Here is a 16,392-nt window from a genome sequence, read left to right as displayed (position 1 = left end):
TCTAAACCTTATATTTTTATTTCACTTATTTTATTTGTTGTGGTCCTTTTTGGTGCACGCTATTTGTAGCATCCACCATCCATTTACCACTCAGCTTGCACATTAAGCTATGTATCTGGGCTTCCTGAAGCACAAGCCGCCGTCTTTGATGCCGGCTAAACTATAGACACAGACGTTCTTAACTCGCAGCATAAGCCCTTACTTTTGTACCACCACCACCCCGCCACCTGGCGGTGACAATTATGACACTTTGGAGAGCAGCTGCCGTCTGGCGACTGCAGTTAAAGTTCAGTTTTATTGGCTTTGCGCTGAATGCGATCCCAAGTGCTGCGTCCTTTAATTCTAAGTAGAGCTTAACTTAGTTTTCCGACTGTCAGCTGGAAGAGTGAACAAAGTGATTGCCGGCCGCAGGGTGTGGTTTTAAGCCCAGTAATTTACAGCACAAGGCTTTGTATTATCTCCTTCAGCAGCGCAAGCTTCAAAGTTCTCGTTTCCATTTTATTAATTCCCCATAAACGGACGGGATAGAAATATTTTGCTATTCAGCAGGCCTGTAAAGAAATGCGCCAGGTGTTGTATGTATATCACAAACACTCGCTGGCATCGCAACTTCATCCAATTTTGGGCGGACAAAAACATTTTTATATATATTTCATAGGGCCACGCCCACTTCAGGCCAACGCTGTCAATAAACAATTCAGCAACTTTGCCATTTACCACAAAAGCGATGCAAATTTGCAAAACATCAGCGCTATGTCGCTATGCATTTGACTGGAATAACCCAAAACCAAAAAAAGAGAAAAAAAAACCCCACGCTCATATTTCTGTTGGCTGCATGCGAATTTTGACAGCTGGAAAACAGGACATAGAACACCACGGCGGACTGGCATAGCAATTTTCGGTGCAATTTTTTATTATTTTCCAAATGTCATTTGCTCATAAATCACTCAAAAGTACCACATAGAAGCAGTCGAAGAGTCGCGTTGGGCAAGAGTGTTGACGATTTCATTTAACGCGCTGTGAAATGGATTTTTGGCAGTCCCCCCCACTCAGCAAACCCCGCTGACAACTATTTTCACTATTCCATTTTTCACTGTAGTGTGTGTGTAGTTTCCCATACACTCATATATGTTCCAAATGTATGCTTTTCTTTTTGTTGGTCGCTGGTTTTGAATGGCTATTTCGCGGAGCTACACAATTTGCTGTTGGGCGAAAAAAAGCCACTGACATAAGGGGAAACTGCACTTACCATTAGTTCTTTGTCGGAGATAATTGCGCCGAATGTTATCGACATTACGGGACCCATAAGCGGCGAAACTAACATGGCAGCCACTATATTGGGGGCATTATTCTCCACGAGGCCCAGGGCGGCCAAAGAGCTGGAAAAAGTAGAGCCCCATAATGATTACTTTTACTGCTGACCCACCGTCAGCTGGTGGAATTTGCGAAATTAATACTGCCAACCCTTTCACTAGCTACACTGAAAACTATGAAGGTGATAATGCTAAAGATTTCATATACCATTTAAGTATCTACGTTTCGATCAAGTGATATAATATAAAATATTAATATAATTATATATATTATTATTACATATTATAATAATACTTAGTTACTATTAATTCCATTTCGAATTTTGTTCAGTGTACTCACTCGGCTGTAACGATTAGCAGCAAGTAGTCAAAGGACAAGGATCCTCCGGCTCGAACTCCATCCACCACCTGTTTGACTGTTAATTTCGACTTAATTGATTCCACAAAATTGTTCCATTTCGAGGCATCCTCCGCTTCCTCGCTGTTTTGGAAGGAAACAAATGCAGGCAATAAAATGAAATGGTTTTTTAAAATGGCCAAGAAAATGTGCCAGCTGTGCTTGTATTGAAAATATATTTGTATTTGTGGTTATGCAGGAAAAAGGATATTACTTAAACAAAAGGTCCAATTGAGCATGTGTGATTAGGAGATAATCTGAACTTCCATCTTCGTGTGTCAGTTTCAAGTGTATAATTTTGCTAAATTGATTCCATTTTTATTTACCTTGCCTCCCTGCCACAAAACCCAAGAAAACCCACCCACATAATCCCCATTCTGTCTGCAGTCTGCTACTGATTAGAGTGCGGCTCTAATAACCCAACCGAAACATCGCCTCAATCATCGCCCAAAAATAAACCACAAGCCAACCTCAATTACGAGCTCATCAGGTATGCACACAGGTGTTTCCTTCGGTGCCCTGTGACAATTGCTTGCCAAGAAGTCATCGGGTGTGTATATTTGTATATTTCCTGACGACTTCTGCCATTTTCGCCCCAGCACAGGCACATAAAATGGATGCATTTAACCCGTTGCCGTCAGCCAAAAACCGGAGATAGCTAACCCATACCCTATGGCCCATGCAAATTTCACCATTTTCACTTTCCAGCCCGACGACCAAGGCGAATCCACTGACAAAACCCATTCCAAGTGGCTCGTCGTAACTCTGGCCCAAGGCTGTAATAAACTGGGACCTGGGCCAAGGCCTCCAAGGACCTCCCCCTTTTTTGGCCAGGCCAAAACCTAGTCGTAATGGGAAAGAGGCCAAGTTGCGATATCTCGCGCCGGCAGTCAAATGTCACGTTTCCAACGAAAGTGAAAGAATTGTGCGAGTGAAAGTTAATGAAATGACTGGCGCGCCTTTGACACGTTGAAGGGGACACCTGAAATTAGTTTTTAACAAAGCGACAGCTGCGGAATCCTCACAAAAGCCCCATCTTCTCCGCTAACGGGTCCGCACAAAGCCAGTAAATACAATGCCACCAGTAACACAATGCCACCCGTGCCCCAGCCAAACGCATAGTGCATCTATGCGTGTGGCCCACTCACCTGTAGTCATCTCGCATGTTGGCCGCATCTGTGATGGCATCATAACTAACGCTGCACGGCAGCACACTGCGGTGAAAGTACACGGAGAAAAAAATATAATATGTTAATGGGGTTACAAAATAAACTTGCATATGCTCCGAAAGTCTTTCTACGCACTGAATTAAATCTCAGTAATTTAGTTAGTTGTAAGTGCATTCCAAAGCTTGCCAATGCATTTATTTCATAGCATAGGGTCAGAAAATTTTCCCCAGTGTAGATACGTTTGAAATTGATATATGCAAGCTGCATATCTGTAAAACAAGTCGTGCGCATTTCGTGGGGCCGTCAAAGGATGCAGTGCAACATGGCACATGGCTGCTGACATCGAGATCTCGAGATGCTCTGGGCGGGCGAAGCCTGAATTATAGATTACACTGGTGGCACTCAATCAACGGCAAGGTGCATTCCAGCAGCTCCGTTCTTAATTGAATTTCAGCGCATATTAATAAGCTTAAGTCGCACTTTGTCTGGCCACTCGGCTCCTTGAGGTCATGGAAACATCTTCTGTTTGCCCTCTGCCCTTTGCCATCTGCCCTTTGCCCACCGACTCGGACTGACTCAAGAATCTCCCTTTCATCGGGTCACACCTTCAACTGCATTTTAATCCCCCTGCTTAATGCCATTAAATGATTATCACACCTACTTTTCCCGACTGCCTCCTCCCCAACAATCCATTGGGTTGCAGATACTTCTGCTGGCACTCCTGCTCTTTTGCTCGTTCATATTAAATTCAGCAGTAGCCTTACTACTTAGTCGGGTTCATTGTTCATTGTTCAGCTCTATTGTGTTTTGCTTAATTTAATTACTGGGCGAATTCCACAGTTCGAAGGCGAGGTACATATATATACCGGTTGTTAAACATTTTTGCAAAAGGGTTTTAATTGGATTCGTTGTAGTCGGTGCAAAATTGCATTTACATTATCGAAAGGTATTCGGAATTTGGTAAGCAGCAGCACTGCAGCTGCTACAAGCAATCAAAATGCAGAACTCAAGGACCTTGGCAACGTGGGAGTCCTTCGGTCAGCCGGCCGGACTCCTCATCTTTCTGCCATTTTATTGCACCTCCATGGAGGAGCAGAGACCCCGGATGAGCTCGACCAGCTGTTGCTCCTTGCTGGGGTTCCTAGTTGAGTTTCCCGGACACGTTCGGAGTTTGGCGTTTGAAGCCCGCCATTTGTTGCCACCCCTTGAATGTCTCAACTTACCTGACACTGGAATTCAATTTAGTGCCAATGCCCAGTTCCGTGAGGCAGTGCAGCGTCGTCTCGCAGGGGGATCCCGCCTGCAGCGGAAAAACGACGTGATGGAAATATCCCTTCTTGCTGGTCGTCCAAGTAACGTGCTCAATTTCCAGCTTGACAAGCAGCTCCTCCAGCACCTGGACAAACGAGAGAAGCAACAGCTTAGGTTGGCATTTTCGCAGGCTTATGGCTTATGGCTCATGGCCTTGGCATTTAATTGGATCGACTGAATGTGATTATAAGTGTGTATAGTCCTAGAATTCATTGCTCCCTGACTGATGGCACGATTTGTCCCGGCCTTCGCTGGCCAAGATGCACCAGCATTCATCAATCTTCTGCGGCTAAGCCACCTCATTCATCAGTATAATCTGCCCCAAGATACGATTTGGGTAACCTCTTACGCAGCACACCGCTCGAGTCACGTTCTCGTCCAGTTAAGTGCATCCTTACAAGCGGAGCAACAATCGTTGTCGCAGTTCCAATCGCCACCGCAATCGCAGCCAGGCACTGAGCAAAATGGGATAGTCTTTCGAAATGATATATACACTTTTGGATTCATTCTAACTGGTACTTATGAACTGTCAACATATTTTTAACGATACTTTCCAAATAACTCCACTAAATGGCTATAGAACAGGTTTTAAGCTGTCACTTAAGCCCCTTTCTTGAATTGTTACATTTGTCTTCTCAGTGCATAAATCGCACTCAAAGCTGGCAGTGAACCCATGTCCACTCCTACCACTACTCCTTCACACAACGCACACGAAAATCAACTTTAAGTGCTCGGGGAAGGCATAAAGCTCTGCCCACTTGACCGAACCTGCTCCTAACTCGTAACTGACCATTCGACGACTTACCTTTTCGAGCGGCACCACTAAATTACGTTTGTCCATGGGAGCACCCACCGTGGAGGTGTCAGCTGGCAAAATCTGGACTCCGGTGCCCGTTCCTCCGGCACTACCTGCTCCTCCTGCGCCTCCTGCAGTTCGCTTGCCTACTCCGCCGCCCACTTGTCCGATGCCTGGGCCACCGCCACGCCCACCGCCTCCGCCACGACGATACTTGGGCACATTCTTGTCACGTAATTCAACTTCGAGTCGTAGTATTGCGTTGTTATTCTCCGGAAGATTGATGTTCAGATTATTGTTACCACCATCATGGGCGGCTGCAGCGACCGCAGGATGGCCACCATGGCCACCAGTGAGGTGTCCCGGATGGCTGCCAATGCCAACGGCAGACGTCTCCAGCAGGGCATTATTTGAAGTGCCTGGCACGGGTTAATGAAAAGGTGATGTGGCCGTGTACATAAACGTAAGCTGATTTGCCATTAAGCTGGACTCGTCGGGTGTATGGACCATGGAAATGGAGAGGATCGATGGCTTGAATGGGTGGCAGGTGGCAGGCGATGATCAGGGTGCTAGGATACTCGGAATAACAAAATTGAATTCAGCTATTCGGCATTGTTTTGGAATGCCGGCTTAATTCGACTCTAATTAGTTAATTCACGGCAATCGCACTATTTATAATGTAATTAGCGTAAATTGTAGTGATATTTTTGGATCCAGTTAAGCGCTTAACAAATATTTGGTTTTGCTGCCAGTGTGCATGTGTGTGTGTGTACCTTTTCGACCGCTAAGCTCATTTTTGCTTCAAATTACGCTAATTAAATGGCCCGGCCATCGTGAACAAATAATGCGTGTTGTTACGCAATTAATCGGATGACTTATGCTTAAATTAAAGTTTGTGGCCCTGTAAAAATCGACGAGGCCTAAGCTCCACTTGTGCTAAATAAATAAATAAATATATATATATAAATAAAGTGGAGGGCGAAAAATCAAATCAAAGTCTACATAAAAACCACACAAAGGATCACAATTTATTATGCCAACAAGCGGGGCCAGACGGCAGACATCGAAATGTAATATAAATCCCGCCACATTGACAAATGCCAAAATAAGGCTTAAATGCGCTTAGCCCAGGACTTTCGTGGCCCAGGACCCAGGACCCTTCTATATATGTGTATGTGTGTGTGTTTCGCATAGTTTCTCTAGTGGCAAAAGTTCCACAAAGTCAGCACTTTCCGCAGCATCCAACCTGGCGGCCATCGATGCTCCTCCTCGATGGGCTCCTTTGTCTATTTAATTCGGAGGCATTCTCCGTTTCAGGTCGCCATGGAATTGAGGTATCCATGATTTATGTCTGACACCTATGAGCCGAATTCTGTGGAATTTCAACCGAAGTGCATGTTATTTTTGTTGGTTTCCTGCCAAGGCTTTTTGTTGTCTTTAAGCTCTTGCCACGGCCAGAGTTGTTTTTTTTTAGTCCTTCTGCATTAAAAAGTCACTGAAAGCTGAGCAACGAACTTGGTATACCCTATGTTTCCATTTGGTATTGCATTTCACTCACGATTCCTTGGACTTTAAACTTTTGCTATAGGCTACTTAATCGATTCTATTTCAAGGATACTATTTAGCTTTAATAATTCTTCTATTGACTGTGATCTGTCTTTATTCGATCAACTTGTGGCCAGGGTGCAAAGGTGATTTATTCTTTCAAGGAGCAACTTCGTTCACGCCCCACTTGGAGGCCCAAGGCCAAGACCACCCACCATCCACCATCTACCAACCACTTTGCTCATCAATCCGGTTTGTGCTCCATTGTCATTATCAGAACGGCGGTGCCATGGTGACAAACTAAATTAATGATGATTCCCTTTGATGGCTTTTGGCATTGCCTTGTTTCGTATTTAAATAAATATTTGATTAATGCTTTTTCGCCCGAAAAACGATTCCTGCACGCCTGTTTTTGTCGCCGTATTGCACAAGATGCCATATTTTCCCGATGCCGTTTATTTCATAAATTATATTGTTTTATGGGTTTTTATTGTGGGCTTTTTATCGTCGCTGATTTTGATAAATGGTAGCTGCTTAGGAGCTAGTGCTGAAAGTTGAGTTCCAGCAATTAATTCTATACTGTCTAATATATATATATAGACATCTATGTATATTCTGAAGTCTGTGCTTTGAAGGTTTCCACCAACAACTCCTCTATTTACTCAACCAGTTGGCTGCGCATTCCTTGGACCAATCTCATCGTGGCTAATTAAATTTTAATATTACATTTTTCGGCTGCGAAATGTGCTACGTACGCTCGGCATCCGCTTGTGAAATTATCTTGGCAAAGTTTCCCCAACGCTGGGAAAACCTCGAAAATGCGAAACCAAAAATCTACTCTACTCCCACGTGTGTTTCAGTTAGCTGCTCCGGCTCTGTCCGCCGGGGTTCATACAACATTTATGGCCAGCTCTTAGGCCCGGAGAACACTTTTACGATGTCATAAAATAATTAATAACGCCACTAAACAACGTAATTACGCGCCTAAGCCCAATGCATACAGGTGTGTGTGTGTGTGAGTGTGTGTCTACATGTGTAAGGGTGCGGCGTTTGCATGTGTTGGTGAGTGGGGCAGATTATGCGGTTGCCGACGCCTAGATAAATGCTACAGTTTTCGTGTAAACAAAATTGCAACTTTGTATTTAATTAGGCACGGGCGCTTATTCAATTTGCCGCCTCATTTTTGGGGGTCTGGCCACTTACCGTAAATCAGCTCACGTTCAAAATTCGCCGTAGGCACAACGATTAGGAAGACCACGCCCGGCATCCTGATTCGCAAGCCGCAGATCCTGTCAGCGCTTCACTTGGACTCTGCAAAAGGATATACACCGTTTAGTTGCTAAATTTGCCAGCTTGGCTGAAACTAAGACATTAATTTCAAATTAAAATGCGGCACAAAGACTTGGCAGCCGACAGCCCCAAGAAGTTGAGATACGCGGGCGCCCAGATGTATGCAACACTTTCGTGCAGCTGAAAACACAGAGCCGAGCCTCGTTTTGCATAAGAACCATCGCCATCGCCATCGCCATCGCCATTATGCCGACTTTTATACCCGGTAACTGCATTAGCATCTCTGTCCGGTTTCATTTTCGTCCTGGCCGCCTCCAACTTTTTCGAGTTAGCAACTTCGCAGCGTTAATGGGCTCCGAAGGTTGCTGCTCTAAGTAGTTTGCGTTTTGTTTGTGTTTTGTGTTTTTGCAGTGTTGCAACAGCAGCAGCAGCAGCAGCAGCACTTGCACTTGCACTTTTTGAAGTTCTGGCATGCTGATGGCTGCCAGATTATCGCAACAATTTCTTAATCAAACTGCAGGCAAACTCGTTGGCAGGCGTAATTCTGCCGTATCAATAAAAGGTAAAATGCTTGCTTGCTGCCAAAGGAGAAAATGGGAAGTCCTTCGAGGATATTTGCACCAGCAGTGTTCCGACTTCTCGAAATTAAAATGCCATTAGCACCGAGCTGGCGAAAGTACGATGCGAGTGCGATTAAACAGAGGAGCCGACAAGGACACCGGCTCTGGAATATTACTGCCGTGGGTTAACTCCTTGCTGGATCTGCTCCAAGTGCCCCATTTGCCGCCAGGAGCAACCCACACACACACAGAGAGAGACGAATAAGGACCTGAGATTTAATGGAGCTGCGATTTTTACTCTCCAATGAAATCAGTGCGGTACTCGAGATAATCGAGCCGTGCCAGCAAGCTGGAAATGCATTTTTTCACTCGGGCTTTACTTAAGATCAGAGTTTATTTCGAAATACAAAAATTCCAGAGCTTTTCTGCTAGCCAATAAGTAAATTATTATCTTGAAATTATAGAGGAAAACGTATAATTTCATCTTCAATTTGTGCAAACACAATCAGCAATCGTGTTCTGTTTAACTATAATTTTCTGAGTGCACATTGCCTTGCCGAATGAGGAGGTAAACAATAAAAAGGTTTTCAAGTAAATCAATATTTGAATACACCTTATGAGCAGCCAGTCCTGCGACCGGTTGACATTTTCCGGTTTCCCCACAACCCCAGCACAACTTTTCCACAAACTGTTGGCATTTTCTTGCTTCTTTTTCTGTTTGCAACACTTTACTTAAAAACTTTTCACAGCAGTACCCAAAACAAACGGCCTACTCATACTCATGAAGTGAAGGGACAGCAGGGCCTAGAGCCCAATCCCATCCCCGGCTACCATGGGCGTACTCCTGTCCCGTTCCGGGGGGGTTATTCCTTTCTTTTTTTTTGGTGGGTGGACCCATTCACCCGGTTTCCACAAGCCTCTTAGGAACTTTCAAGCCAAACAACCGAAGCCACTTTGCAGCACGTTCACTGTTGCACTTTTTTTCTTACCACTTGCCATCTTTCATTTTGCGGCATATTTATTAAAAAGCAAGAAGCGCAAAAAATGAGCCAAGGCAAAAATCGTGGATGGGGGTAAATTCTTTTATATTAACCGAAAATATTTATTTTCTTGCTTACTTGCTGCCTTTTTTCCCTTACCCATTTATTTTTTATTTTTTTCTTATTTTGTGTGCGCACTTTTCTGATTAATTCCGTAACTATATATTTGCACAACTTGGGTGAAGTTTTCGCCGCGACCACTTGTGAAGAGTGCAAAGCCGGCGACTCCATCCTTCCGAGCTTTGCTTTCCACTTCTCCAGCCGGATTTCATCTGGCATTCTAGCAATTTGGTATTGTCGATCCAAGTGTTTGTGTGCCATCAACAATGAAGCCGCCTGCCAGTAATTTGTATGAGTACCCACCGTCGTCGCACTAATTAGGCCACCAGAATTGCATTAGTTTTTCGCATTCGGCACAAATAATTACAAATTGCAGTGGGGCACCGAAAAAAAAAGTAGGGAAGCCCAGGCATCAAAAAGCCAATTGAAGTAGTCCAAGGTTTTTAAAAGGCGCGATGTGGTCCCATAATTACTTTCAATAAGTTTCTCGCCACACAAACCATAGTGACCGTTGGGCTCGAGGAGACTTTCCCTGTCAGCTTTGATTTCATGGTTTGCCACATTTTCCGCGAAGTTTCCCCCATTTCCCGCACTATTGTGAGCGTCCAGTGGCATCTTAATTAAAACGCTCTAATTGGTTATGTCTGAGGGTCGAACAAAAAGGCGAACTCTGCAAGTTTAACACCCCTTTGTGGGCCACTAAATAATTCCCAATTAAAGGTAAAGTCCACTCCTTTATCACAATCAAATTGGGAATTTAAGAACCTTGTGGCTTTGGCTCTTTTAAAAAAAAAACACCCATTGACTTCAAGCTCCTGGGGCACAGAGAAGATGTGACTCAATAGTATGAATATTTAAGCATGCAACAAAAAGCCGGACTAACACAGATAAAGTTGCTAAAACTTTCGGACAACGAAACTAAAAACCGTACTAGGACTTAGGTGGAACAACGACCCACCGACCAACCGACCCACCGACTTTTCTAAGGAAAACGACTTTAGCATAATGCACAATCATTTAAACAAGGATATGCCTTGAGTTGAGCTGAGTCCTGCAGCCGGCGAGGCATTATGACACACCCCGGTGCAAGCGAGTCCGGAAAAATGCCTTTTATGGCCAATTTAAGCGGGGAAAGCTTGGCCCGCAGCTTAAAGCCAGGCGATAAGAACAAAGCAGCCGAAGAGGTGAGCATCCAAGGACACTTTAAGCGCTCTCCTGCGTCATCCTGGCACGCCAGGTGAACCCTAGTTTTTTTCCTCGAACAGTTTGGTATCTTTTCGGCCAATGTGTGCCTGTATTCCGATGCGGGCCCAATGCCCAGTGGTGCTATTCGCAGGAATATATTATCATTAATTTCGAATTATGAAAAAGTGGCGACGCAGTCAACGAGTTTGGGGCTTTGCTAGGTACGCTAGCTACGAACAAAAATTGGTTAAGGTACTGGCATTAGGGTTAATATGTTGCTAATGTTGTATCCCTTTAATACAAAGAAGTGTTAAGCACCTAAACTAAATGAAATGTTCTCCTCTTTTAGCTTGGTCGTGTCCTGCGCAACTTCAACATCACAAAGATAAGCGATCTGGAGCTGATATCAAACTCCACCGATCGCCTGGACATCACCTTTCACTTCTTTGGCGTGAAAGGAGACTCGCAGCGTATCCGGGATGCCATCACCCGGATGGTGGAGCGCGGCAGGATAGGAAACTTCACCCTGGTGGCGAATTTCCATCACTTCGACGAGAATCCTCCGCTCGGCTTGCTGGTGAGTGGCTAGTAAAAAAGCATTAATCCATCTCTTTTACCAATTTAATCCTACGGAATTCTACGTCAGAGCCAGACATCCGTGGCGTTTTATTTGAAGAGCTACGCTATCTATTGAAATTTGCGCACAAATAAATTTTATATTTCACTTTGCACTCTGGGCACATCCATCAATCGGAGGCATTCCATCATTGATTTTCGCCGAATGGTATTTTCATTAATTCGCATCCGAGCCGGACCATCTCGGCTATTAAAAGCGTAATAAATATACAGGGCCACCTACCCACATGGGTCACTGCCACCCATTTCCGATACATATTAAACAATAATTTATTAACTATTGAGGCGTGTTCCGGAATAAAAACATAATAGCCAATGTAGCAAAGTGCCGTGTTAATAAATATGCACATAAATATGTCAACAGTGTGGCACTTGACACTCGAACCGAAAACGGCAACGAAAATAATTATTTATTAATTGCGGCCAGCTCGCCCGAACAATTGGGCTCATCAGAGTCGGCCGACATTTAAGTGGCATTAACATGACGAACAAGCCGCCAAACCTCAGTGGCATACACCTCCTTCCACCATATCCCACCTCTCCCAGATGTTTGACGGACTGGCACCCAAAGGAACCCACGCAATCCCAAACCGATGAGCTCAAAACCCCGAACCGAAAACCGAACCACAGCCATCCTGTGTCTAATTAGTGTGACATTGTCTCCCTTTCGCAGGAGCTGACCGTCAATCAGCCGCAATCAGGAGTCCGCGAGGCCAGCGAGTTCATCATATCCTGCACGGCCCAGGGCTCATCCCGGATGCAGTTCCAGTGGTTCAAGGATGGCGCTGTGGTTAATGCCAGCAAGGCGACGAGGTGAGTGAACTATATACTTGTATGTGGGTGGGATAGTCGCAGCTGCTTATCTCCCACAACCAGCTCGAAATGCCATAAACTTGGTGCCCCGTAATGGAATATGGAATGAGGAGTGCCTAGAAAACTGTGAAACGGAGTCTGGAGTTTTAATAAAATAGTATAGAATCGAAGAATATGGCAAAAATCAATGTCACACTCGGAAAGTCAGAAAGTCTGAAGACGGGTGGAAGTCGCGAGGGATGACTCTCGTCACAAGTGTTCAATTTGACTTTATGACTTTTACACATCAATAAACATGACATAAAAACGCCAGGCGGAATAAAAATGAAACGGCCAAAAAGGATAAATAAGTCAGGGCAAAGATAAAGATTTGTCAGTGGCCACGGACGAAGGTCGAGGGACAAGTTGGTAAGTTGGTAGCTGGGAGATGCGAGTTCTGGACCTGGACCAGGCCGAAACCTAACCGCAGTAAGCCTAGCCGAATGATTGATCATAAATCCAACAGAGTGGGCCAGCCGGAACACATGTGTGGCCAACGTATACGAATGGCATGCCCATTCCATTCCGGAATGCCTCAGACTTGCGAATTCAGGCTCCACAACCCCGCAGTCCAGATCCTTTTGGATCCACTTGGCTGGCGGAGAGTGTGGGTGTATTACATAAAAAGCATATGGCCGTAACTAACGAGGGGCTGTTACTTGGGCGACTAGGCAGGGGTTATGAGCAGCTTAGCCCTTCCAGGAGCAACACCACCCACTTTCCGCCCGCCATGTTGCCTTGACAATTCGCCTTGCAGCCGAAAGCACCACCACCACAAAGCTCAAACTTTAAATGTGTTGCGTGAATGGCAAACGAGCGAGGCGGAGGTCCTTGGAAAGGATTGCTTAAATGAGCGGGGCACGCAGGGCGGTGCAGATGCCGATAGAATTCGCAATTCATTAACAAAATTTTAAGCCTTGGCAGGCAGACTTTCGCCATTCTGGGACAACCCATTTTTGGCAACTACATGTCACGAAACGCTGCCAAAAGTTGTTTTTATCTGACCAGAAATTTAAATTTCCTGCCTCTTGAAACGATCTAAAATTCCAAGAGAATGCGTATAGCTGTTTGTTTTAAAAGGATCGAACTTTTTAGGAATATAACTACTATATGTTTTTATAATTTCAATAATTTAACTAAATTTAGTTCCCTTATACGGAAAATGTATTACTTGTTATTCAATCGGCAGATAGCCATCAAACTGATAACGATGTGTTCTATTTTTATGCGGTATTCGAATAAAGGATTATTCATCCGAATATTACCTTTCAAATAAATAAATGTATGGCCCCCATTCCCGCAAATCGATAACCAAATCTATTCTCGGAGTTCAGTTTTTGTTATCCAGTGAAGCCAACTATGCGTTTTCCAAATGCCAACTGCTACATGGAACAATTCGGACCCTTCCATGGCCATTCCGCCAGCTAGCCCCATCCAATGATGGTGAAACAGGAGGAGGAGCTGGTGGTGGTGGTGGGGATCCGGACTTATGATTACTTTTATGCATATTTGTACGGATCCCCCACATGTACGTGGTATACTTGTTTGCTGCAGGACCTCCACGTGGCTGGCAGCCCTTCCATCAGTTTCAGTTCGCCCAGTTTGCGTGGCCCACTTGGACGCATTGATGTGTAAAAAATGACTGCCGTACAAAGCCGCAAACATGTGTTTTCCTCCCCCCATCCCGCAAATGGAGGGGCAAGTATTAGTAAATATTTTAACTAAAGTGAAGTGAGTGAAGTCATTCATTTGGACATTTACCAACTTTGCATTATACAAACGACTACACATTAAATCCGTCCGATGACTTTACTTTTGCGTACTAAAATAACCGGAAGTAAGTGAATTTTTAATGCTTGATTTCACCACAGGGAGCTGTTCACTTGGGCAAATGCTATTTATTATCGAAATACGGCCAATACTGTCTATCTACTGATTAGTTCCCACTGATGGCTATTTGCAAACAATTGGCACATTTAGAAATTTAGCTTAAGGCACGTAGAAAGTAATTTTGTTGAGTCTGATTTACAAATGCAAATTGCTTGGATTAAGGACAATAAATATAATAAGTATACATATGTAGTATCTATCTATCAACACTATCAACCAATCCGTTTTGGCCAAGTGTAAAGAACCTTATGTTCAGATACAGATACCTTTAAGTCCGCAAACTGAGGCGTTCGGCCGTTAATCTATTGGATTGCCAGTCGCCGATATTGTGACCCAGTTAGCAGATGTTTATCGGGAGCGGCGTAGGCAATAACCCACTTAATGAATGCAATTATTTTCCAATCACGGCACTAAGGCATCCAAAGCTGGCTGCCAAGAAGCCCGCAACCATGGCTAACTGGGCCCAAACTCCCGAAACAGGGGTGGCTTTGATTAACATGCCTTGGTGTTCCAATTGCCATTTGAAGGCGTAGGTACACACACACATGTGTGTAAAATAATCAATGGCCACGGTCATTAATTGCGCCCCTAATCCTGTGTCCTTTGCAATCTGGGACGAGGATTTGCCGGACTACAAGGCCGTTGGGCTGATTAAGTGCCACAACAGCAGTAATACAATTATGGGAGCAGCGGCTAAGCAAATACTTCGATTGTCTGATTGGTCGCAAGTTGAGCTTAATTACTGGTTTTCACTTTTCAAAAATATCCTTAATCGCTTGAAATAATCGAGGTCCTTTTATTGTGCGAACGACACCACTCTTTGCTAACTTAAAGCTTGCGAGCACCTTTAAAGTCCGAATTGTACTGAGTTCAAGACTGAAAAGCAGCCAAGAAAGATCCATTTTTACCACATTTTATTTGCCTAACAAATTCCAGCTAATTCCATCAACAGGAGCTTGCTAAAAACTAAGCGCACGTTTCTCTGACGTCTTTGGCATCGATGTGTTATGTAAAAGCGGTGCACAATTTGTAGCCAGCAAACCAATTGACCTTTTGAGGAGGGAATTGAGATTCCTGCTAATATTAGCTTAACCCTAAGCACTTGCGTAATCTATATTTGTCCCAGCGCCATGAAGTGGAAGGGCTTGACTGCCTGTCAATGCAATTTCAAACCCATCTAACCCATCCCCTTTTCGCCTTTTGCTTTTCCCTTGGCCAAGAAAACATCGAGTTTGGCTTGGAAGCTAACGAAACTGTTGCAGTCACTTTTGGCCGTGCTCTGAAAATTTGTCAAACTTGCTTAAAAGCCAAAGCAAAAATTCAATTTCAGCAGCCATGCAGCGAGCAGCCAAATTGCCTGACCCCAGCAGCACCAGACATAAGTAAAATATATATCGTATATATTTTACAAATTGGCTCAACCCGGGGCAGCAGTGCTACAAAAATGGCAGCAACACAGAGGCAACAACTGTCTTGACAACGCGGCGATGTCGTCGTCGTCTAAGGACAATGGAATGCAGCTATCGGATACAGGGTGCAAATCGAGAGGAGGAGGTTGTAATTTGGTACCACGAGCCGTATGGATTTAGCGAGAAATTTAATCCGACACAGCTTTCATTATCTCCAGCCAATCAGAAATTTTGGTTGCTAACTTTTGCCACATTTTTCGTAAAAGCTAGCACCCTGTTCACAGCTGTTTGGTTAGTGTTGCAGTCACACTGAAAGAAACGAACTAGTAAAATATGTATATCAAATTATAAACTAAGCATACAATTTTAGGAAGAAACTTTGCAACTTTTCATGCAGTAGCTTTAGATTTTCTAAGATTTCCATGTAATTTCTCTCAGTGCATCAATATCCCATGTTGGTGGGGGGTCACGATTTTCATTAGTTTCATTTGCCACAATGCGTCTGCCATACTCGTCTGCCGAGTTCAGTTGCTCGGATTTGCTTTGCTTTTCCCGTGGCGGGGTGACAATGGCACAATTAGTGACACCATTTGCCATTCCTCCAGCACTCGGTTGCTTCAAAATTTTGGCATTATCTCATAACTGGCTCAACGCGCTGTGCACTGTGTTTTCCTTGTCCCGTCTTCCAATTCCGGCTCCTTGGCGCCACTTGTGCAATAAAAGGACGAAGCTCCGCGGCTGATTGGACTGCTGGTGGGACGGGTATTGATCAAACAGTTCGGGTTGTCGGACAAGGCTGAGACCCACTTTCCCGGGAACGCGTGTCCCACTGAAGGAACGCGATACAGTAAAACCCTGATATATGTTACTGATTGAGAGTTAGCACATAACTTAATAAGAAACCATTTGGCCTAAGCTAGCTTAATTACAAGAATATCT

At 44.4% G+C, this 16,392-nt stretch overlaps 2 protein-coding genes across 3 annotated transcripts in view; one reads left to right on the top strand and one right to left on the bottom strand.

The window, feature by feature from the left end:
- LOC117147559 overlaps positions 1-14,910 on the bottom strand; it is a 31,383-nt gene extending 16,473 nt beyond the window's left edge. Inside the window, exons 1-7 of one of the 2 annotated variants that reach the window (XM_033314505.1) lie at positions 14,890-14,910; positions 7,735-7,842; positions 4,996-5,405; positions 4,103-4,275; positions 2,859-2,924; positions 1,654-1,794; positions 1,250-1,379 (exon numbers count right to left, since the gene is read on the bottom strand). In XM_033314505.1, coding sequence (XP_033170396.1) covers positions 1,250-1,379; positions 1,654-1,794; positions 2,859-2,924; positions 4,103-4,275; positions 4,996-5,405; positions 7,735-7,798 — 984 coding nt within the window. In that variant the 5' untranslated portion in view covers positions 7,799-7,842; positions 14,890-14,910. Of the gene's footprint in view, positions 1-1,249; positions 1,380-1,653; positions 1,795-2,858; positions 2,925-4,102; positions 4,276-4,995; positions 5,406-7,734; positions 7,843-14,889 lie in introns of those variants that run through there. The other variant, XM_033314512.1, reaches the window with a different exon arrangement.
- The window catches only part of LOC117147518, a 101,049-nt gene that overhangs the window by 56,498 nt on the left and 28,159 nt on the right, over positions 1-16,392 (top strand). The window contains exons 6-7 of the mRNA XM_033314437.1: positions 11,016-11,243; positions 11,976-12,115. Coding sequence (XP_033170328.1) covers positions 11,016-11,243; positions 11,976-12,115 — 368 coding nt within the window. The remainder of the gene's footprint in view (positions 1-11,015; positions 11,244-11,975; positions 12,116-16,392) is intronic.

The sequence above is a fragment of the Drosophila mauritiana genome, chromosome 2L (assembly GCF_004382145.1).
Source record: "Drosophila mauritiana strain mau12 chromosome 2L, ASM438214v1, whole genome shotgun sequence".
Lineage (NCBI taxonomy): Eukaryota > Metazoa > Arthropoda > Insecta > Diptera > Drosophilidae > Drosophila > Drosophila mauritiana.
Note: the sequence above shows the minus strand (reverse complement) of the source record. Positions and strands in the feature narration are given on the sequence as shown.